Source organism: Myiozetetes cayanensis, unplaced genomic scaffold (assembly GCF_022539395.1).
Source record: "Myiozetetes cayanensis isolate MyiCay16 unplaced genomic scaffold, myiCay2020 scf1, whole genome shotgun sequence".
Taxonomy (NCBI): domain Eukaryota; kingdom Metazoa; phylum Chordata; class Aves; order Passeriformes; family Tyrannidae; genus Myiozetetes; species Myiozetetes cayanensis.
Genome location: NW_026086604.1, coordinates 103,923,990 through 103,946,923, shown reverse-complemented (window position 1 = coordinate 103,946,923; position 22,934 = coordinate 103,923,990). Strand labels below are relative to the sequence as shown.

The following is a 22,934-nucleotide window of genomic DNA, read 5'->3' as shown; positions in this document are numbered from 1 at the left end:
ATTTTTCCCCTTCCTTCCTTTTAGGCATGATGTGTCAAATGACTTTGAAATAAATGTAGAAGTTTACAGTTTGGTATGTATCAGTTCCTGTGAAGAGGATGTATAAGGGAGAATAATGTGCTGTACTTTCTTAATACCTTCTATCCTTACAGGTACAGAGAAAAGAAGTTACCAGCACTGATAAAAGGAAGAAGGCAAATAAATCTAAGGTAAATGAAACATGAAAATCAGTATGTTAAGTTTCAACAGAAGGAAGACTGCAGTGTTCAGGGAGAACTGGCTAATAGTGTTAGACAATCTGTTGCTTGCTTTTTCTCTCCTTCTTTCTTGGAACATCTGCAATGCCAGATGGATTATGGAGACCTGCAGCAATTAGTGGATTGGACCTGCAGCACTTGGTTGAATCTGAAATATATTGGAGGGGAAGAAGAAGTTGTCTTATTAGTTCTGCAAAATGTTATGCTTTGCAGACTTATTTATTAGGTGTGGTGCTTCTGATAGTGATTTAGTGCCCTTATTCTCCCCTTTACTTAAACTGCGCCAGTCAATATGCCCTACCCTGGAGTTTGATTTGTCTTAAAGATTTTATTGATCAACTGAAAACTTTCTTTCTCCTTGGTGTTAAGTAAAACACTAGATGCTTGGTTTTTTAAAGCAAACATTGTTTTAGTAACTCATTGGACAAAATATTTCAGCTCGGATAGGGTGCAGGTATAAAGTACTTCATTAAGGATATGTAACCCTAAACAAACCAGTGACTTTCTGGAGGTGGTTTGTTTGGGTTTTTTTGTTGGTGGTTTGTTGGTTTGGTTTGGTTTGTTTTTTGAGGGGAGGGGGAGAAGAGAGGTGGGGTGTATTTTTCTTCTCATCGTTCCAATAGCTGGGCACACAGTGAGTAAATGACTTTAGGTCTGATTTCCTCCTTGTCAAGATACGTCACTTAGTAAAAACAAGAAACTTGAGTGTCTTTCAAAACATTTGGAATGAGGACTTAAATCCTGTCTCTGCAAACAAAAATAGGACAATTCTTTATTCTTTACTTCCATTTGGCACAGTGAAACCATGCTTCTACCTATCCTCTAACAGAAGTTTCAAGTCCAGGGTCTTATTCTCTCCTGCGCTGAAGCGTAGAGGAATTTTTACTTAAAACTGGTTGGTTTTGTGGATTAGCTGCTTATGTGGGGTTGCAGGTTTGCCAATGGTATCCTATATCTGCTTTTTGACAAGTTTCTTAGATTTTTCCTTCAGCTTCAAGTAAAGATGAGTACATAACTCCAGTTCATGTTTGATATACAATCTCATTTAAACTTTGAGATCTTAATTTGGAAATAATAGATAATGTATAACAATAGCACATGGAACATCTCTGTACTTTCATTGTTAACTTTCACCTTTAAATAAGCAAATGTAACTTTGAAGCCTCATGTAATGAAGTTAAAAGGCTTACTAAGATTGCTTTTTCAAACACATGCTGTTCATCCCAAGATAATGCATGCTTAAACTTCAGTAAAAATTTCTTTGACAGGTAGTATTCTTTCCACTGAAATACATTACATCCAGTCAAAACCCAAGATTTACTCATTACAATGAGTATCCATTCAAAGTTTATTTAGATAAACCTTCAGTAGTTTCACTGTTCAATTTTCACACTAACGTGGTGGACAAATTCAGTAGCAAATGCATTATCTTCTTGTATTCTTTTGTAGGTTATTACTCCAAAGAGATTACTAACATCTATTACCTCTGTAAGTATGAGTTTAACATTGTAACAAAATCTGGTTATAACCCCTTCTAAAGGCCATATTCTCACACTAAATAAGACTGTGCCCTTAGTAGGCTCTTTCTGTCCCTTAGTTAAAACTCTATCAACTGCCCAGTTTTTGACCAAATTCTTCAGTCATCAGCTCAAGAAATAGACATGAGCTCCAAACATGTAATGCTGGAAATATGCAGTTGCTACACATTTATTTGGACTTTCAAGTTTTTTTCTGTTTCTTTTTTTTTTTTTTTTAAGTATTTCAAATGTAGTTTTGTTCTAATCTAGTTTTGTCTTTTGTAAAAACTGTCAGAATTACTTTTCCATTAAGCCTTTATTTCTCTCTCTCTCTCTCTCTCTTTCTAGAAAAGCAACCTTCTTACTCCAGGTAAGGGAAGTTTAAACATCTTATGCCAAGATGAATAATCTACGCTTTCTGTCAAAACCAGTGTATAATACTTGACAATTTCAGAGTAATAAGAACCAAATTTGCCAGTCCAGAAACTTGTCCTGTGTTTATATCTGAGTTACCATAGCATATAATGGAAGAAATCTTTACAAAACCAAAACTAATATCTGGTATCAGAGACCCGTGGTTTGCATTCTTTTCCTGAAAATGTGAATTCAAACGAATTTTAAGATTTTAAGCTAGAGTCTGAGGTCAACAAAGTTTTACAGAATAACTTGAAAATACAAACAGATCCTGAAGTATTGCTTGTGTGTAGTGTTGTATACAGTAACACATTTAAACGTTTATGTATTTCTGACTCTTGAGAGGAGGGAAGAACAGCATCTCTGAGTGGTTTTCTAACTACATAAAAATGTGTTATACACTGGTATGACTAGAGTATGAGATACTTGAGCTGGCCTTGGTACAAATTGCAACAACAAGGAGCTCAAGAACTAACTCTGGTATGTCTACCATGCTACTGCAACTAGTAAGATTCCTGTGCCTGAGCTACAGTGTGTGTGTTTCTATTGCTAAAAATGCAAAAAAACCAGGTGTACAAATTCTAGAAGACTGCAGCATGTCACTTGAGAAGAAGTGAAGGGATTTAAAAGGTGTATTCTTACTGCAGTATGTGTGCGCTTTGTAGCATGCCCTAGTGTGCTCTCTGTCCCTCTGAGACTTCTTAAAACGCTTTTTCTCCTTTGTGGATACTTCAAGACTTCTTTCTGAAAGAAAAGATCTACTGGGGAGGAATGATGTGCATCAGGATTCTCTCTGAATGTCCTGCTGGGCTGCACTGCAAAGAGGGCTTCCCCTGGAGTACTGAGTAGGGCATGCATACAGCAGTACAAATAAAGCCTTTTTTTTTTCTTTTTTTTTTTATTCTTTAAGCCTTGCAACATCCTGATTGTGTGTTGTGTTGTGACTTCACTTTAACTTCTTTCTCCGCAGCCATGGCCAGTCCAGGTGGCCCCAATGCTATACGCAGTACTAATTTCATCCTTGTTGGATCCCACAAGCTATCGCTGTCTTCTGTAGGAAGTGCCAAATTTGCATTGGACAAGGTAATGGAAATTACTGGTTACTAATCCAAAGGTAATTGGATATTACTAGAAAAATGGATATGAGTCTGGGCATGCTGTTTTCAGGCGAAATTACCGTCCTAGAAATGAAACATATAAGTTTATAGATATGTTATTTATATATACATTAAAAATTTATGTTTAGTTATTACTTATATTTAATTTCATATGACTGAAGTGTAATTTGGAGATACAACAGAGAAAGACTTACATTACTATGCCAGATGCTCTTTCATTTCTGTTGCTCAGTGTAAGGTATGGTTATGCAAAGATAATGAAGGCATTTGTTTACTGATTTGCTTTCACTGACAAAAAATTGATGTATGCAGTTCACATCTCTGTACCTGGTCTTCGTATAGTTTGTTGCTCTTAGCCTTGCAGTTATCACTAAATAAGACATTTAGTGTGTTCTAATGATAATGAAGTATTTGAACTTTTCTTCGTTTAATTGACCTAAAAATTGCCATTTGTATATAGTTAGGATTATGAGTTTTTTCTTTCATATCCCAATTAAATTTGTAAAAGCAAATAATTTTAGTATTGAGTGAGCTATTATTGAGTTTTATCCCATTAGTTCCTTGTCTAAACAGAATGTTTATTGGCTTTTACTGTCAGAAGGTTAAAAAATACATTTTTACACTCATTATAATATCCTAACCTTGTAATATCTAATACCTAAAACCTATTTTAATAGTTGTGTATGCCAGCAGCTATCTTAAGCTAATTTAAATTAGTTAAAAAGTTACTACACTTTATGGTAGTACTAAATCACAGCTGTATCTATCCAAACAGCATCACTAGTATAATTTTTTCTTGGCTAATTAAGTCATATGTATTGATAGTATTTGCAATTATAGCTTCTGATGAGAGATGAGATAGCAAGAACTGGTAGTGTTTGTGCATAAGACTTAAAATATTGCAATAATACCAACTTACTGTTTAGAAGTTTTTTTACTTCTTGCAGATAGAAGCAGACTCTGTTACTGAGACAGTTGGCAGAACTTAACACTTGAATTGCACTGGTGTTACGGACTATGTGAATTTCAGAAGTAACAGCTTTGGTTCTTCAGCATAAGTGTTCCTGTTAACCAGAACTATGTGTAGAAATCTTTGTGTATGGCTTGCTTACTGGAAACTCATTCTTCTTGGAGTTAATGGAATCAGCTTTTGCAACCAGCAATTTGGGTTTGAACTTCTTCAGTTTATTCGGTGGGACAGGACACCGGACTAGGACTCCAGAACTGTAGCACAAGCACAAGGCTTAAATAGAATTTCAGGGAAACCACCACTTGGTTAATTTTTTGCAGGTGCAGTCCTAGTTATCTGACAGAAAGGGGAAATCTTGTTTGTCACTTGCACTTTGTCAAATTATCATGTCAGTAAATCTTCAGTTTCGACTTGACCTATGGCTGTACCAAACATCTGCTTTTTAGTTTGCTTCATGCACTTCTAGTAAAGAACAAACTACTGTCACAGTGGATTTTTTGTTTCATTCCTCTCTTTTATACATACTGTTAATATTCAGGGTAGGAAAGGACCAAAATAAACTCATGTATATCTGTGTCCTTTCTTCTTCTGGACTTTAACTTTACACTAATTGCATTGAGCATGTTTCTTTTTTCCCTAGATAAATTTTGAAGGGGAGGAAAAAGAACTCTTGGGCTATATGTTCCAGGACAAGGTTGCTATAATCCTTTAGTTCATAACTTAAAACAGGAAACTGCTTTCTAGTGCATGTTGCTTATCTCTGCGTGGCCTTTTTGCAATTTTTTTTTTGTTTGTTTCAAATTCTTCTAAGAAAATGCTTACAAAAATTTACTAACTAAAACACAAAATGTTAGGAGCCTGCATAATTCTCCCCCTTATTTTTCACAGTAATAAGCATGCTACTGGAACTGAAAGGTATTTAGGCTGCCTAGGGCTTTTCCTTAACTAGCATGTGCCTCTTGTCCTCCTAGGTCACTAGAGGAGGGATTTTTTTACTTCAAAACAAATTGATGTGTCTCTTAAAGATTGCTAGTCAAGAAATTTGGGCCAGCTTCTTTATGAACTGCAGAGAACATAGAATCAGCTACTCTGTTGATAAGAGAACCAGAGAAAAATGACTGGTGGCCTAAATGTTGGTTTAACTCAACTTGTTGCTGCTGAAGAAAATTAAAATCACCTTGGACATAGATATCTAATGTCTTATTCTAACCAGACCTTGTTCTGGCAAGACATAGCAAGACCTTTTTTTATAAGCAAAAAGTGATCATAAAGAACTGAAGTTTTAAAAATATTAAACATGTTAAAATGTGAGGTTTTTTTATTTGTACACAAATATGCACTTAAAATATTTTGCTTGGTGTATACATTTTTTGCTTTAGGAATTAATGTGAATTGATATGCTTAAAAGAAATCATTTGTCTTCAACATCTGAAAATAGTTTTATCTAGTTAATACTTTAATTGAATCTATCAGAAAAAAGTGTTTTAGATAAATTTATATGGTTTTGCTTAAAATTAAGCAAGTGATAATTTTAGTACTTATGTCCTATTTTTAATCAAGTCTCCTAAGATACCAATTTTTCAATTCTTGAATTATCTTGAGTACTTTTACAGATAATCTCCTATGACAGTAGGACAACTGCTTAAGGCAGAAACCTCCATGAGCACCAGAATTCAAGCTAGCCTAGCCATGGGTTTTAGTTTTCTCTTCATCTATCTGGATATTTGACAACTTGCTTTCTTTCCATCACCTCCACCCCTTTGAAAGTGATTGATTGATAAGTAGAATGTAATATTTTCTCATTATGTGTACAAGAGGGTATTTCAAGACCTGCTTTAGTAATTAGTAATGGTGTTGCAGGTTCTGCAAAACTGTACGTTCTGTTTGTTATACAGCCTCTTTGCTTTACTGTCACACAGCTCTTCACTGGTAAACTTCATAATCATTGACTAGATTATTCTGTCCTGAGATAAACCAGAAAGGAATGCAAAACCCATAAGCTTCAAGTGAGGAATGCCCAAATGTCCCTGAGGCCCCCATTCAGAAATGGATTTTACTGTGGTTTGCTACAATATGAGCCAGTGTTCTCTGATGTAACATGCAGGGTTATAGTTGTCTTTGCTGATAAAAAATCCAACTGATTTCTATTTTGTTGGAAAGTTTTACTATTTTTTTCTTTTCAGTTGGTCATGTAGACTTCCACCTGATGCTTAGAATTTTTCTGTGCTATACTGTAGGACCGAGTATGCTGTGAGAGTTGAGTAGATCTAACTGTAAAAATTATTTGATCACCTGCCTGTGCACACATGCATCACGTCTGGAAAGAAGCTGCAGGGGTCTACAATTCAAAGGCAATCGGTTTCTAGCCATAACACGTATTCTGGTGTTCTGCAGGGTTCACTGAGGCCTACAGATGTGCACTTTTAACTACTGCGGGTGATTCTTGTTCATCTTAAGTGCTAGCGGTATTTAATTCTATTTGATTGACATTGATTCTGTGGCTTTAAAAGCTACTTCATTGCAATGTACACATGTTGATTCCCTGGCAAGTGGTTCTTTCTTTGTGTTTGACTAGCACCATCAACTTGTCTGGTTTTTCTACTATGAGAAAACACTGTTTCTACTATATTTTTAAAATATTATTTATCTTATAATATGTAATAATATATAATTTATATTATTTTTAATAGTATTTTCTGATTTTTAAATTATTATTATCAGAAACATTCATGTTTCTGTTTCAGCTGGGGGTTTTTTTTTTGCAAGATTCTTAAACAACATTGCTTATTTAGATTAGCAACAAAATATGGTATGTAGAATGCCCTGCAGATCATAACTTGCTTGTTGTATTAGCAGTTTGTCTCTTAGCTTCCTTATGGGGAGTAATAAAAGAAGGGGTGTGATATCGTAGGAGTAGTCAGTGTAATGGGGTACTATGTGTGGGAAGGATTGGGAGAAGTCCAAAGGCAGACCTTGTTGCATGCTTCTTCTAAAAACTCTTTGGCTATCAAATAACTGTTTAACCAACCTCTAGTACAGTAGTTAAGCTGCTTTTTTTTCCTTTTCAGTGGCAGAAGATAGGACTTAGAACCCTTTCTGTTAAAAATTACTTAACACAGGTCTTTAACACCTTGAGTGCCAGTTGTGAAGAACTGTTTTCATTACTTTTCCCCCTTGCTAGTTTTTTTAATACAAAGGCTTATCTGAGTAGGCATTACTACATCAGTATCTGCTAAAAATACTTATGGTATCCAAGTACCGCTCCTGTTTAAGCTCACTTTGATATTTTCCAAACAACTTAATGTCAAACTGAGGCAGAAGCTTGTAGGGTGTGGACTGGTGCCTTCTGTTGTTTCTAACCATGCTTGGAGTGCCTGTTTTTATAGAGAGAATGCATGTTTGTCCATATGTCCTGAGCAAATTACTAAGCAAATAATTCTTAAATGACCTTGAAACAAAAAGTGATCATGACTGTCTTGCTTGAGACTGACTGCTGCTTTCTGGCTGAAGATGCTAGGAGCAAGACAGTGCTAACATCTTGGTGCAGGTGGCTTGCTTGGACCAGTAAGAGTTGGGAGGTGTCAAAAGTAAATGATTAATTGTTTTATTTTTTGCAGGTTCCCTTTCTGTCCCCTTTGGAAGGTCATATATATCTAAAATTGAAATGCCAAGTGGACTCCTTGGTGGAAGAAAAAGGGTTCTTGGTAAGGTATTCACTTGAAACTTCTCCCTTGGGAATAACAGGTCCTATTAAATGCAGTCACTTTTTTAACTTCGCATATGTATTTGAAACTTAAAAGTGGATTGATATTTTTTCCCCCTCTGAACCAGACCCCAAATGTTTCCTAGTTTATCTTCTAAACATGACTAAGTTAAAGCTACCTTTTAAGAATTTGTGTATCTCTCTTCTAAACACTGTTAATTTCTTAATTTAACTTAAGTTAGCCTTCTCTTGCTGTAATCTGTGATGCAAGATGAGATTTTAATCTCTGGCAGAAAATTTTACAAGTCATCTTGGTTTGGTGGGTTTTTTTTTTTAGTCTAGTAAAAACAAGATTGGGGTTTTTTTTCCACTGTGTTCACAGTCTTTGGAAATGACAAGGAAGTGACAGTACTTTTTTTCAAGAAACATCTTTAGCAGTTCTCTCTCTCTCTAAAACTGGACTTCAAAAATGCAGCCAGTACTTGAGCCTAAGAGATGGAACTGTTGAGATGTCCAGCAGATGGCAGTAAATGTGCTATGGAAATCCTTCAGCACAACATTAACGTTTGCTGTTATTGTGGTGTTTTCAGAAATCAGAATTTCTTAAGGCTCTTTCCAGACACTGCTTTCTGTCTCCTTTCCCTTCACTTAATTGAAGTTGAACAGATTTCATTAGATGCAAACATTTCTCATGCTTATGGTATTTGCTGTCCCATGTTTCTGCGTACTAATTTAAGAAAGTCCATATTTGCTTTGACTATACATACAATATGTAAAACTGGAAGAGTGGTGTACATGCATATTAAATTTGTCCAGAGTAAGGGTTTGGAAACTCCCTGCACCATTAAAAATCATAAACTGAATTGTGATGAGAGAAAAACACAACACACACTAATTAATTGGGAAATAAAAGTTCTGTACAAGTTCAAGGGCGATCAGGAGTAAAAGTCAGATACTAAACTTTCCATTCCAGTACTAAGGAAATGGGGCTTGAAATTGACAAAATCCTTCATCCAGTAAAAGAACTGCCAACATAACCATTTAAAAATCAATTTCTAATTTCTTTTAAACTGACTAGACTCCTGAGCGTGGCCTGTTGATTAGTCAAATATTTTGTAATTGTGAATTGTAAGTCAAAGATGACTTAAATATCTAATAATAATAAATTGTTACAGGTGTTTTGTGAACTATTCATACTGTATCTATAAGTAACCTTCCATTATCTGTAAATAACGGGAATGCTGGCCACCATCAACATGAAAACCTGGTAGTTTGAAACAGCAGTGATAGGTGCATTTTGAGCAAGAGGCTGCACACTTGAGAATGATAATGTGAGCCCATTTTCTATGCTATCTTGAAAATAAATATCCTGTGCTAATAGAAGGCTCTCCCTGTATAATTTTTTTCTTTCACTTTTGTTTACTCATATAACAGATTGTACTTGTAAAACCATTTTGGTAGCAAAATAGTGAAGTACAGATCAAGCTCAAGGTATAATGTTACCCCACTTTTAATTTTTTTATTATTTTTTTTTTAAGACAATGTTTGAAGATGTTAGTGGATTTGGAGCATGGCATAGGCGCTGGTGTGTGCTGTCTGGAAATTGTATCTCTTATTGGACATACCCAGATGATGAGAAACGAAAGGTAATGCTGCTTTATAGAGCTCAAGTCTAAAGTTCCGTAGTCCCTTACACAACTACCTGTTCATTTTTAAGGCTTAAAGCAGGTAAAGATGTTCAAAGTATTCAAGCTCATAAAGCTTCCTTGGAGAATGTAGGGGACTTGTCTTTATAAATCTGAACTAACTGGGCAAACCTAGAAGCTGACAACTCTGTCTAGTGAGAAAGGGAAAAAGTGAAGGAGGATCCATATTTAATTTCCCTTTTGGTCTTAAAGCTTTCCATTGTGCTTATCAAATGACTATATTTAATTGAATTTGATCACACTTGCACAGCTTAATAAGCAGACTGTATCTAGTTGCCTTAAGTTTTAGACAAAATATGACTAACAATATGATAAAGAATGACTGTGGGCAATCCTTCTATATTGCAGAAGCATAGCTGTAGTTAGGGACTATCTTATTTGCAGTTATTGTTGTCTCGCAGTTCCACATTATAGCTGGAACTGGTGCTTCGTGCTTCTCACGGAAACAAAGTTAATGTCTGGCTAATTAGACAAATCAGAGGTTCATCTGTCACTGAGATGAACCTTCCTGTCTCCTTAGCCTGTTCTCTCAGCATTTGCTAAAATATTTCCAGATCCTTGTAAGGATTGCTTTCAAGAGAGTTCTTCTGACTCACTAAAGTTATTTACCATTAAACACTTTCTTGTTTATTGGCAGAACACTTTCATTCCCAAACTCCATGGCAAACTGGTCTTTTTGGGTCTTCTATGCCAATCCAGATGCTTGAGTTTAGTTTCTTCCCTGCTAACAGAAGAAGACCATATGCTGATCGTTGACGTTGCCAAAATATATCAATGTACTTTCTTCCCATGCTAAAAGAGAGGGAAAAATCTCTGCCCACTGTAATAGAAGATAGGCAAAAATTAAATTAATTAAGCAAGAAAAAGGTTCCTATTCTTCTTTTGTCTACAAGAAAGGGGCTTTGGTTTGTTTTCCTGATTCTGTTCTTGAAAATCTTATAGACTTGTTTGACTATTGTTCTGAGAAAGACTCAGCTGTATTCTTATGTTATATCTACAGCAATATTAAACTTATTAAATGCCTCCCCTCAATCCTACTATATCTGTTCCATCATGCAGAGATAGGTGTAGCTCAGATATATCAGTATTAGGCCATGATTGCTTTAAATCACAAAATGCTTTTTTTCTAAAATAAATTTCCTATGGCTGTACATATATCGCCAACATGCAACTCTTTTCTTAATGTTCCTTGAAGTGGAGCCGTCTTCCTTTTTCCTGTAACTTGGGTTATTTTAACTGTCTATGAAACAGTGTAGTGAGCATGCCCAATAAACAGTAAACTCTTCTCCAAGCCAAGAGCAGCCTGTGGTGTTTCCCTGATGGGGTATTCTGTAGGTATGAAGAATCAGTGCCAAGGTCTGTAATTAACTTCAGGTGCACAGCTGAACTTCTCTCTATAGTCAGCATATACCTATATGTGACTGCCTTGAAATTTGGAAGGCTCTTCAAAGAGACCTATCTCATGACTACAGAGGGAGCTAAAGCAGCTGGACTCGGGACTTAGGTGTCTTAGTTGAATGTTTGCAGATGAATCCATATATTCTTTTATATAGGCTTTGACAAGAATGATGCAAGGATCCCTAAAGTGTGTGCTTTCTATAGGCTTTGACAGGATTTACTCTTATCAGTTTGGATTTTTTTACTAAGTTCTCTTGAAATTGAGAGTTAAAGCATTCTAAGGAATAAAGGCGAGGTACATCTTTCTGTAGCCTAAGCCTTTGGTAGGGGATAGATGTGTTAGTGGTATTGTATGTGACTGAGCAGAGCATGTTCCATTGCCTGTATGATCTTGCTTTCAGCTATGGCCCTAAAATGGCAAAAATTGTTGAAGCGTATGTTGTTCAGAATTAATCTTGATAGCAATATCCTTGACTGATGAACTAATTTCACTTTCAGCATCCTTTGGGACGGATAAACTTGGCTAACTGCACCAACCATCAGGTTGAACCTGCCAACAGGGAGTTCTGTGCCCGTCCCAACACTTTTGAACTAATAACTGTCAGACCTCAGAGGGAAGATGACCGAGAGACTCTGGTCAGCCAATGCAGAGACACACTCTGTGTTACAAAGTGAGTGCATAAAGTCATGGAGGTTGTGGGAGGCTATGGGATGTGTACAGGATAGTGTTTTACCTCACGTGATGGTTTCAGTAACACAGGAGCTTTACAACTTTGTCATATCAATGCTAAACTCATTTAAACGCTAAGATTTTTGAACGGCATTTGAAGTGTTTGGTTCATTTTTAGACCTATTTTGTCCTGTTCCATTTCAGTATTCTAAGAACAAGGGACTCCACTTTTCTAGAAGTGGAAATGCCAGGTGGCTTGGTAACAGGATTGTGGAATGTTTGACTTCGTTTTTTATCCCTGCTATTTGGGCTTCTATGGTTGATCAGTCTGACATTTTTCATAATAAGTGGAGGTGGAGAATAATCCACTGGGTTCTTTGCCTTTAGGAACTGGCTATCTGCTGATACTAAAGAAGAGCGTAACCTTTGGATGCAAAAGCTCAACCAAGTCCTCGTTGATCTTCGCATGTGGCAGCCTGATGCCTGCTACAAACCTGTTGGAAAGCTTTAAACTCTGGAAGGGAAATATGAAGAAAATATGCGAAAATCCTCATTAACTACACAAGAAAAGAACTGAAATGAAAATATGGGAAGTCCTCTGGGTCACTTATGCTTTAAATTTGAGAGAGTATTTAACATTATGCAGGACTGTGTTACGCAGTATTTTTATTTCACTTAAAAAATTTTAAAACTTTTTTACTTCCTAGCTTTTGAGTATGGTAGGAAGCAATAAGCAGCTTCTTAATATTTATGTAACTCCTTTTTTGGAAGTCTTCTAGCTAGGTACATTCTTTCCTTTAAACAACTAAATTATTTCAGGAAATCACACTTCAGGGCAGGAAGGGAGGGGCAAGCTAGTGAAAAACAAGCTTTCTAGATAACTCAGCTCCCTAAAAGAAACAATAGCTCTAAATACTCCAACAAGGATGCTGCTGAAGCACAAGATTTAATGTTGGAGGTTTGTTGGGGTATTTTGTAAGGATCAGATATGGAAGTTACTAGTCAATTTTATTCTACAACATGCAGTATAGATATTTCTTGCTTGTACAGTATCTTTGTGGTCAGAACAATAGAAATGCACAATATATTCATACTACTTTTGCAATTTCTTATACAAACCAGTATGGGTAAGTGCATGGCATGTACGCTGTGGGATTTTTAGGTGTGGAATTAAGTATGCAGTATATTGCACTTTGATAGAAATGAAAAGTCTTGAATATTTCTGTTAGGACTGCTATTTAAAAAAGAAAATCTAACAGAGAAATTTAGGTTTAGGGTTGTATACATCAGTATTTCCTGGGACTTGTGGTTTGTACAAGCTTGAATTCTCCATTTGAGAACCAGGAGTAGGTTAATAGGTTGTAAAAGTGCTTTTGGTTTTTGTTTGTTTTTTTTTTTTAAATATTAAGACTTTACAAAGCTGCTATGTACCAACTAATACTCCGCTGGCCGAAAGTACGGGTCTTCCTCCCCTTGACAGAGATGTGCGCAAATACATATAAAAGCAGTACTTGAGACCCACCAAAATGGCAAAATTTCTCAGTTAAAACTTGCAGTTTTCACAGCTTTTCACTGGGCTTAGTGAAATACCAGCTCACTACTTCACTACTGTAAATGCGGTAGCGGAATACTTAAAATTGCTACTGCTGTTACATATTCACACTCAAAACACTAAATTCTGTTAGCTTATGCTGTTTTCATCCTGCCACTTTTGTACTTGCTTTTAAATTGTTTTCTTTTTCTTTTATGTCTCTAAATATTTCCAAACTATGTATTGAGATTTATTTTATTCATTTAAAATAAAAAATAAAACACCTGCTTTTTTCATAGCATTTTCTATGCATTTGAAACACTAGTTTGTAGGCTAAAGAAGAAGTGCTAGGATCCACACAGTGTTTGAGAAAGGATTCTATTTTGTATGTGTATCACAAAATTTGACTTTGTTTGAGAAGATAATTTGAGGCATTGGAGGTAGCTAACACCAAATTTTGTAGTGGGAGGCCAGGTTGTCCATGTCCAGCAGTTCATCAGATATGAAGAGGAGAGATTGTTCTTTTCTCTAGTGACAGAGACAGGGCAGCAGAATAACAGAGTAACATGACCTGCACAGTGCAAGGGTAAATTTCATGCTGGATATATGGGAGGCTGTCTTCTTAGACTTCCAAGTTGATCTTAAAAATCATTAAATATAGAATTATCAAATGAGTCCACAGAAAGGTGCTACGAACAGGATTGGATGTATCCAAGGGAACAACCTGTTTTTATTTAGGTTGATTGGGCTATTATCCATCGTAGAAACCAATCTGTGTTTGTTCAATGGCCAAAAAGTAGTTATCCCTTATCAGAGAAAGGTAAAAAGTGTAACAGGTGCTGTAAATTAGAAAAGCTCACCTGTGTGCTGAGTTCTGGGCACAGGCTCTCAGTGGTGAGGACAAGGGCTACTGTAGCCAGCAGAAGCATGGGGTGCCAGCTTAGGGGCAAGCTTGCACTCACAGCTTTAGGGCCTTGCACTGCTGCGTGCCACCTCCTCCCATGCTCCTCTGCTCTTTTAAGGGTGAGCTGAGGATTTTGCAAAACAATGGTGACATTTTTTTTCCATGTTTGTAGCAGTTCCTTTTTAAAGGGGCCAGGCTGTGAGAATTCAGATAGCTTTAGGTAGCTTTGAATGTTCTATACCTCAAAAACAGTTCCTACTGTCTGATTTCAAACAAAGCTCTAAGTTTTGTAAAAACCATTTACAGAGCAAAGTCAAAAAAACCCTTTCAATTTGCAGTGTGTCGGACCCAGCCAGTGACATAATCCCTGCTGTATTCACATGCTCGGACTCCCCTCCAAAGAGACCTTGACAGATCATTCCTTCTAGAAATACGTATTGCTGTAAAGTTTGAATTGCACGGAACTATACTTGGCTTTCAGAGATAAACTTTTTGTTTCCTGTTTACTTCTCTCTTCCCCATGTATCTGTCATCTTCAACCAATCTAAGCACCAGGAGACAGTTAAACTAATGCAATAGACTAGAATTCGTAGTTCATTACTGCTTTAGCATAAGTAAGCTTTTTCAGCAGCATTTTTTTAAGCATAAGACATATATTTTTAGAGTGGTACTGGTAAGTGATTGATGGTTGGGGGGTGCAGATCTTCAGCTGTTTTTTGCATTTGAAATAATAAACACAGTGGTTGTAAAAGCTGATGGCACAATAGGCCCAAAATTCATCTTTATTCGCAGATAGTTACTGCATTGCAAATCAAGTTTCTGCATACAGCCCAATTTGGAGCTGCAGAGCTCAGCTCTAAAGTATGGGGGCACGTGTTTCGGTCAGTGCAACTCCAGCTGGAGGCAAGCCCATTCCTTGGTGTCCCTCAGAAACCCCATATCCAGCATGGAGCAATGGCACTGGGCAAACCTTGGAGCTTTGTTTTGTGGTTCAGCTATGGTTTCAGGTTTTTCTGAGAAGTTGTCACAGTTGTATAAAACCTGTTTTTTTTCCCCATTGTTTGGAAATTCAAGAAGTTCACTAATAAGAAAGTCTCTAAGTGAAAAACGCTTTGCTCTGGGCAACGAAGCTCATTTTAGCTGAGGAAATTTCAGTTTTACTAGTTTGTAAAACTCTTAATTGGTGTTATTAAGCCTCAAATGAAATACAATAATTTGCAATGAAATTGCCTTGAAAATTAGGCTTCTAAACAGGATTCCCTTCCCCCTTTTAACTGCTACACTTCTGTATGTTAGTGTAGAGGAAATCATCTGATATTCTGTAATTATTGCCGGTGCTGTAGTTGGTCTATAGTAAAACCATGTGGATGCACTTGTTTCTGTCCTTGTGTTATATTTAGTGAAACATAAGAGGCCTGAATAGGTAATAAAAAATAGAAGGTGTTCTACCTGGCCAGAGTGCATGGAATGTTACGTTGTTTGGAAAGAATTTGCACAGAAAACAGGGAGATTTCCTTCTAACTCTAAATATCCCCAGGCACGACTCTCTGGAGTTGAAACTACTTCTTGGGAGACTGGATATTTTGGTAAGATCTAAATGCCTTGAATGAATTGGGGCCTTATTAACAAGTATCATTCAATTAAGGAATGTATTCCCTTTTGGTTTCCTAAAGTAGGTGACGTGAATATTTACTTAAGTGTTAGATGTTCCTGTGGGATTACTGCTATCTTAATAAAAGACACGGCATTGACTGTGCTCTAAAAAAAGGCATAGGATCTAGCGAAGCAATAATGCACGCTTCAATCAAAAGAATATAAGCCAAGTCATCCTCTGCCTATTCAAAATGCTGAGCAGGTGCATCTCCTAGCGCCAGGCATCTCCTTTGGTTCGGACCACAGCCTGAGAGCTGCCTCACGGGTGGCACGGCCTCATACAAGGGATATGCTCAGAACAAAGAGCAGAGCTCAGGTCTACCTGAGCTTTGGCCAATCAGGGTGAGCTTCAGTCATGTCATGTTTAAGCTTTCTATTTACCAGATTTTTTTTCCACCTGTAATTAATGCCATTTTATGCTGTCTGATCCTTCCATCATCAGTAAGGTTGTGAATAGGGTAGAGCTGTCTCTAATTTTTAAATATTTATTTATATATTTTGTTAAGAACACGGATAAGCTGGTGAAAAAATACAGTAATTCTCAATGTTCAAATCCATCTATGAAGTAGAGCAGGTAAGGGCTGCCCAGTATTTTCAGTGGTTCCTGGGTCATGCCTGTAAAAGACGTAGGACTGGGCATATTATTTGTTAGGAAGCTAAAGAGCAAAGATATATTACAGGTTGAAAAAGCAACCTGTTTTCAATACATGAAGGGTTGTCAAGTTAGTATCTTATTAATGGGGGGAAGAGCACCTGTGCTCAGTCAGCCTGTGCTAATGCTGCCAGGCAAATCAAAATTGTAGTGCCTTGTTATTCCTGGCACGTTTTAATAAGCAAATAGCAGCTAAATAATGTATTGACAGTCAGGGGCAATTACATACACACAATTTATAGCAACATAATGAGTTTGAGGTTCCCCTCACTCCTTTTGGATCAGATTAACCATTGAAACAGTACAAATGGAAAGTCAAGTAATAATGTTTTGCAGGGGGGAAAAAATGAGGTAGGGCTAGAAGTTTGCTATATATAGAAAAAAAATCTATGGATTTGCAAATTGGTACAATAAATGGTCTAGCTGGCAGGTATCCTTTGATTTTTATTTTTGTAGCTCCACAGAAAAAGCATAGCCTACTTGTGCAGGTGAGATACAAACTGAAAAGAATGCTGTTGTTCTATGTCCGCTGCTACTGGCTCTGATAACTTCCCCTCCCCCTTTTTTAGTGTGTGTCTTTAATCATCTTGACTCGTGGAATGCACTGGGAAGCATCACCATAAATCACATTATGGCTCTGGCAGTTTGAAAGTCAGTGTCCACCTTGATCTTTGAATATAGCTTCAATCTGGTCATTGAATGGATTCTCCTTTCCAAGCACTTGAGGCCATTCATGTAGCGCCTTCTGCCAGGTAATGCTTGTTCCAAGGGCTGCAGCAATCTGCAAAAGCACAAATACCATCAATATCTCATGTCTCTATAATGTAGTTATTTCACGCCAGCATTTAGGAGACCTCACTGTAAAGAAGCCTCTATAGCCACATGGTGGACTGTAATCTCTAACCAAAGGAAATACCCTATTCCAGCTGCTTGACCAGAGCAAAATCCTTCTGAACAGTAAAAATACACTGAGGACTATATATCTGCACCTCCCTGACCAGTTGTTTGTCTAATGATAGTCTGTCTCTACCCACTTGCTGATGCCTATGCTGTCCAGTCCATAAACTGCTATTCAAGAGCCCTAAAGTCTGATTTTTATTTTTTCCCCTGTTGAACATTTTGAAAGTATGTCAAAAGAACTGCTTGGATTTAATGCATTGGACTATTGTAAGTCTAAAAGAATTCATGCTTCTAAATAACTCTGGTACTTCTAATAAATGTTCTCTCTGCTCTCCTGGAAGGAAACCACGCGTGGAGGAAAGAGGCCCAATTATATCCAGTTTCGAAACTACCTGGCTCTGATGCTCTAAGTTTGCACCTGCTGCTGGTTGTCTTCAGAGGTCTTTTCCCATGAGACCTGTAGAAATGCTATAATAGCATTTCTCCTCAATAGCAGTGTCGGTCCAATTTTCATCGAGGTTTTTGCCATGGAAGTTATGCACCGAAGAGAAACTGTATCTGCTGAATTGCCAGAGTAGCAGAAAGGGAGAGAGAGAACAGCCTGATTCTCCCTTAACCAAATTTTCCCAGGATGCTAAAGCATTTTGCTTTAACTCCTGACCTACAATTATATTTGGCTTATATGATAACTTTATTTTCAAACACAACCTTTTCAACACTGATATTGATTGCAATTACAAAGGCTAACAAAGTTGGTCTGGTTTTTTTTAAGGACTGAGATAGGTTAATGGGATCAAACTATTTGAATACTGTTGTTTTGGAGTTTGGGAAAAGACAGAAGAATTTTTATTCACTTTTTTTAAAATGTACTTTCGAAAGAAGCTGTAATGAGGAGCTAGGAGACAAGAACTTACTTTTATTTAGATCTTGTATACAAAAAGATATATTTATGGTATGGAAGCTTTTAGACTCTGGTCACTTGAGGTTTTGTTAAGCTAATGGAGGAATTGGAGCAGGGAAGAAGACTGTACAGTAGAGTTTTCTTCTGGTTTGCAGTTTCTAGTGACTAAACATTTATTCTGGGACACGCTGAGGCACATCCCTGTCAGAGTGGTCCCTCCTGTAGTCTCCAAACCTTCTTCACAAGTCCCTAAGCCTTCCATATATATTTTCAGCAGGATTGGTTGATTGGTTTTAAAAACCCTACTATCTTTGCATGGTACGCTCTTTGCAAATGTATCACCAGAGTTATGCTCTACACTGTTCAGACTACTGTTGACTGTAATTTTAGGTATATATGCTTAAACTACCCTAAATTATTACCTGAATCAGGTCCTGATGATTTCAATAATTTACTCTTGATGAGTAGTGTGGCACAGAGAAGGGTTTGTGATTCTGGAAACTGCATTTCTTACAGGTGTTTTTTTTTTTTAGATTCCAAAGTTCTAGTGCTGTGAGACATGCTGTAATTTGTATGGGTTTTGAAATGAATGTCTTTTATGAAGATGGCAAGCCCTAAGGAAGTTCTTTGAAGGAGATATTACCCATTCCTCACAGAGCTCTGGGTGACTGCAGCTGGGAGGCAGTTGTGTTACTCCAGCAGCTTCAGGCTATCTGTTTTCTCCTTCTGCACCAGACTGGTGATGGGCATGCCTCTCAGCAAAGTGTAAATACTCAGCTCATCTGATATGCACCACTTCAGCTTTTTCTCTTTATTTCTGGGTGGAATGTGCTTTGCTATGACTTAAGGAAGAAAAAGGGAGAAGCTAATCACACTCAAGCTGTGCTTTCCTGCCTGTACGCAAACATTAAGAATCTTCCAAGCGTCTCAGGTTCCAGTTTGTGACGCTCAGGGCTTTCACGTTCTCCCTGGTAACTTCGTAAAAGCAAGAAATGGAGCTGTTTGTTCAGGATCCTGTTGAAATTCATAGCCCTGTCATCCAAAGCAAGCAATAGGCTGTTCTAGAGGGAAGTGATGTCCTTGAAGCCATCTGGCATTCACAAGGATTTGCAGTGAAATTTTGTAGTAAGGAAGAGATGCTGAAGAAAATTGCTGGGCTCCCTCTCTAGTTACTGGGAAGCAAAAGTCGTATTTCTTCCAAGAACAACCAAGCTGGACTTTGGAGAATGGTGGCTCAAAGACAGCTCTAGAGGGAACTCGGGAGGACTGAGTGATGCATTTTGCTTTTAGGTGTCAAAAGTAAATGGTGTGAATTTCCTCCACCTCCATCCTGAGCTGGGTGTTTGGTAAAAAACTTTATGGAGGCAAATTTTAGCTTCGAGGCTTTAGTGGAATGCAATTATGCCAGTAATGAGTGTTTTGCTTGCAGCTTATTGTTTTGCAACTTAATAAAAGCATGCAGGAAACACCTTTACTGCGCAAGAAATTAGCAGAAAGGGAATGTGGTTCTGGCCCTGGCTAAACAAACAAGTACTTGGTGTTTATCCCTTCTTTCAAGGGTTTTTAAATATAAAATATTGTCTGAAGTGGGGACTATATGGGCTAGTTTTCCCTGCCTGAGTGCCTTTCTCCAAAGTAGAGAAACTGCACTAGCTCTAATGGGACAGGGTGAGTGTTGTCTTTTTTCTTATTTTCTTTTCCTTCACCCTGTAATTGTAGGTATGCAAGCTTCAGTTAGGAAGCTTCAATTCCCTCCCACATCCCTCTGGACTGTCTGGGCTGCTGGACAGTTGGATATACATGCTGACACCTACTTCTGCTGTGCTTATACCAGCAGATGATTTTTTAAAATTAAACAGACAGTAGATAACAGCAGGTGAATTCCAGGAGCTGAGAACTGACACCATCTTATTCCACCCACTGCTGTATCACAATGACTAGGGATCACTGTATACACTGCCAGCTCAACCATGGCAGAGAGGGGCACCGTGGTTCTTTTATCCCAAACTCCAAAGTTTCTCTGCATTGAAGGCAAGAGCTAAAGTATTTATGCTTTCCTTGGAGTGTTGCTCAATTCCAAAATTTGAGAATATTTGTCAGCTACTTTGAGGTCTACAGAGGGAAAATTCAGCAGAAATGCCCAGGCTAGGTCTTATCTCTTGTATGTATTTGTCAAGCTGTACATGAGGCATGGGGAGTAGCTGCTGAGATTAAAGTAAGAGCCTCTGTTCACTTCATGAGCTGCGTGGCATCAATCCTCTCCTGCTAGGTAGCATTATGTGGTAAAAAAGCCATACCTGGCCAGAGGCATTTGTGTTGGTATAAAGTAAAACTTTAAATAAAACTCATGTGAGGAGTGAGTGAATTGTTCATCATCTTCCTTAACCTTAATCTTACATACCACTCTGCTAACACTTCCCCTTCTTTTTATTGAGAGAGTCAATATTTTAGAGCACAGTGCTATGTTTCAGTCCAAATAGTGCTATGTTGATAACAGACTTCTGTACACTAACAGAGAAAGAAAAATGGTGAATATTTGGATAAGGTTAATTAATAAATCCTGGAAGGACAATTACTCACTCGAAGTGAGGCATATCTACAGCTGGCACCTTGACTGTAAGGGAAAATGTACCTATAAAAGCAGTAACTGTCATCCTAACAGCAGGAGGGGGAAATCATAACCACTGCAGGATGCCAGGTCCAGAGGGAGTGAAATAAGACAGCGCTTGGCTGGATCCTGCAGCTCAGCACTCTGGGGGCTGCATGTAGGTTTGCAGCTGCCCTTCAATGTCCTCTTATAACTTTCTTTTTGCTCAGGCAGAATTCCTTTAAAATGTATTTTTCCTGCCTTCAACTCTGTGCTACCTTGCAGCTGCAGGATGGGGGCAAGAGCCTGGATGAAAAGTTGTGATATGGTAAGCTTGATTCCCATGGTGGCTTGGTGCCAGGGGTTATAAGAAACCTCAGGCCAGCCTCAGGGTAAGACAGCAAAATGATGCAAAGACCTTTTCTGCTTCACTCCATAGTCTTTGTATGGCACAGTTTCCCCAGATGGCAGGGTTGGGAATGGGGTTTGTTTCATCATGCCTTTCACTGTCATTTCATTTGCCAAGTTTTCTCTAATTGCTTCCTTGCAAAAGGCCTGCAGCAAAAAATCCAGGCACACTTTCTCCGCATCCCCAGGCTGTGAGCTCATACTTTCATGCACCTATCTTCTGGTACTGTGTGGTAGACAGGCAGGAATTTCTGCTATGAAGGAGTCCCTCTTTGAACAGGAGGCTCTTTTGACTTGGCAAGGCTAAGCAAGGCACCGTATTGCTCCAACTGACTGGGTTGGAGTTTCTCATAGGTGTAAAACATGACAACTAAAGCATCTATTTTGCCTTTGAATTTCCCCCTGCGGCTCTCCTCCAGCTGAACTGACGGCACATTCAACAGAGAAGCTGCTGAAATGTCGGAATCCATCTATGCTTCCAATGCATACCCATTGAAGTGCTTCTCCACTGACTGCTCTTTCCCAGTGCGGAAAACATCGTTGCACTGCGTTGTGTGAGGATGGGGGGTGTGGGAGTCAACACATGCAGAGTGTTAGCTCACAACATAAGACTGCTCCATAAAATCCCCCCATACTTTTGAACAGGAGGCACTGCCAGTGGCTGGGCAGCATGGTGGGGTTTGCTTGCATGGCTTGGTCTTTCCGAGGTGGAAGGGAGCGTGCAGTCGGAAGTGTGGGGCAAGGCAGTGATGTCCTAGACAACAGCTTTCCCCAAACTGCTCTCAACATGGCACAGAGCTGGCACCATGCACCACAAAAACATCTCTGAGGAACGTCACTCCTCCTTCTCCTAGCTGTCACCCAGACCTGCACCGCTGGCCAGGGCAAGAATGCTGGGAGTGGAGCTGGACGGCACATTTCCCTCACAGCAGCAGGCAGCAAGAAACTTCCAGATCCACTGGTAAGTATAAAGGATGGAAAGAAGCCACTGCTGCTGTCAGGCAGAGCCCTCTAACAGAGCAGAAAAAAACAGCTCTGCTGTTGTTGCTATCCCACTCCATCTTGTCTGCTTCGGGCAATTTGTCTCCTTTGTAATTTAGCCCAGCCTATTTCTTGCTCCGAAGAGTCAAGATTGAAAGCATGGAAAACAGGAGTGGTCTTTGGTTTTGGGACCTGCCACCACCCCGTGTTGACTCTGTGGCTGGGTGTGACAGTGTTGTGGCCCTCCAGAGCCTGGCCCACTGCCAGGCTGTGCCCACTGGTGGGAGACCTCCCTCTTAAAGGCTGCACAGGGGTTTTCAGCTCACACAATTTTTCCCAGTATTGTATAGAGGAGATTGGCTGCTGCTTTGCTTTGCACACGTGTTTGAAATCTGCAGCTAGCATATAGAAAACCAAATGGCTTTGTTTTCAGCTGATTGCAGAACATGCTCTCTCCATGTGTTTTACAGGGTCAGAAAAAAACTAAACTATTTTGAAGTGAGTATGGTGGGAACCAGGCAACCTCACACTAAGTCATCAAATCCAAGCAAGGACTTAGAGCAGAGCAGCTGCTTCTCATTCCCTTTTGTTTACTTCTGTCTGTAAACCTTCTCCTGCCACCTGTCCTAGGAGGCCAAGCAAGCAGGAGAAAATTTACTAATAT

The 22,934-nt window shown here is 38.4% G+C and overlaps 2 protein-coding genes across 4 annotated transcripts in view; one reads left to right on the top strand and one right to left on the bottom strand.

The window, feature by feature from the left end:
- The window catches only part of ANLN (anillin, actin binding protein), a 75,497-nt gene extending 63,184 nt beyond the window's left edge, over positions 1-12,313 (top strand). Inside the window, exons 16-25 of one of the 3 annotated variants that reach the window (XM_050330519.1) lie at positions 25-73; positions 153-209; positions 1,707-1,745; positions 2,123-2,144; positions 3,159-3,271; positions 4,917-4,970; positions 7,894-7,980; positions 9,518-9,625; positions 11,582-11,754; positions 12,141-12,313. In XM_050330519.1, coding sequence (XP_050186476.1) covers positions 25-73; positions 153-209; positions 1,707-1,745; positions 2,123-2,144; positions 3,159-3,271; positions 4,917-4,970; positions 7,894-7,980; positions 9,518-9,625; positions 11,582-11,754; positions 12,141-12,264 — 826 coding nt within the window. In that variant the 3' untranslated portion in view covers positions 12,265-12,313. The remainder of the gene's footprint in view (positions 1-24; positions 74-152; positions 210-1,706; positions 1,746-2,122; positions 2,145-3,158; positions 3,272-4,916; positions 4,971-7,893; positions 7,981-9,517; positions 9,626-11,581; positions 11,755-12,140) is intronic. The other 2 variants (XM_050330528.1, XM_050330538.1) reach the window with 2 other exon arrangements.
- Positions 12,314-13,124: 811 nt separating this feature from the next.
- Positions 13,125-22,934, bottom strand: part of AOAH (acyloxyacyl hydrolase) — an 81,643-nt gene continuing 71,833 nt past the window's right edge. Inside the window, exon 22 of the mRNA XM_050330552.1 lies at positions 13,125-17,274. Within this exon, the coding sequence (XP_050186509.1) occupies positions 17,146-17,274 (129 nt within the window). The 3' untranslated portion in view covers positions 13,125-17,145. The remainder of the gene's footprint in view (positions 17,275-22,934) is intronic.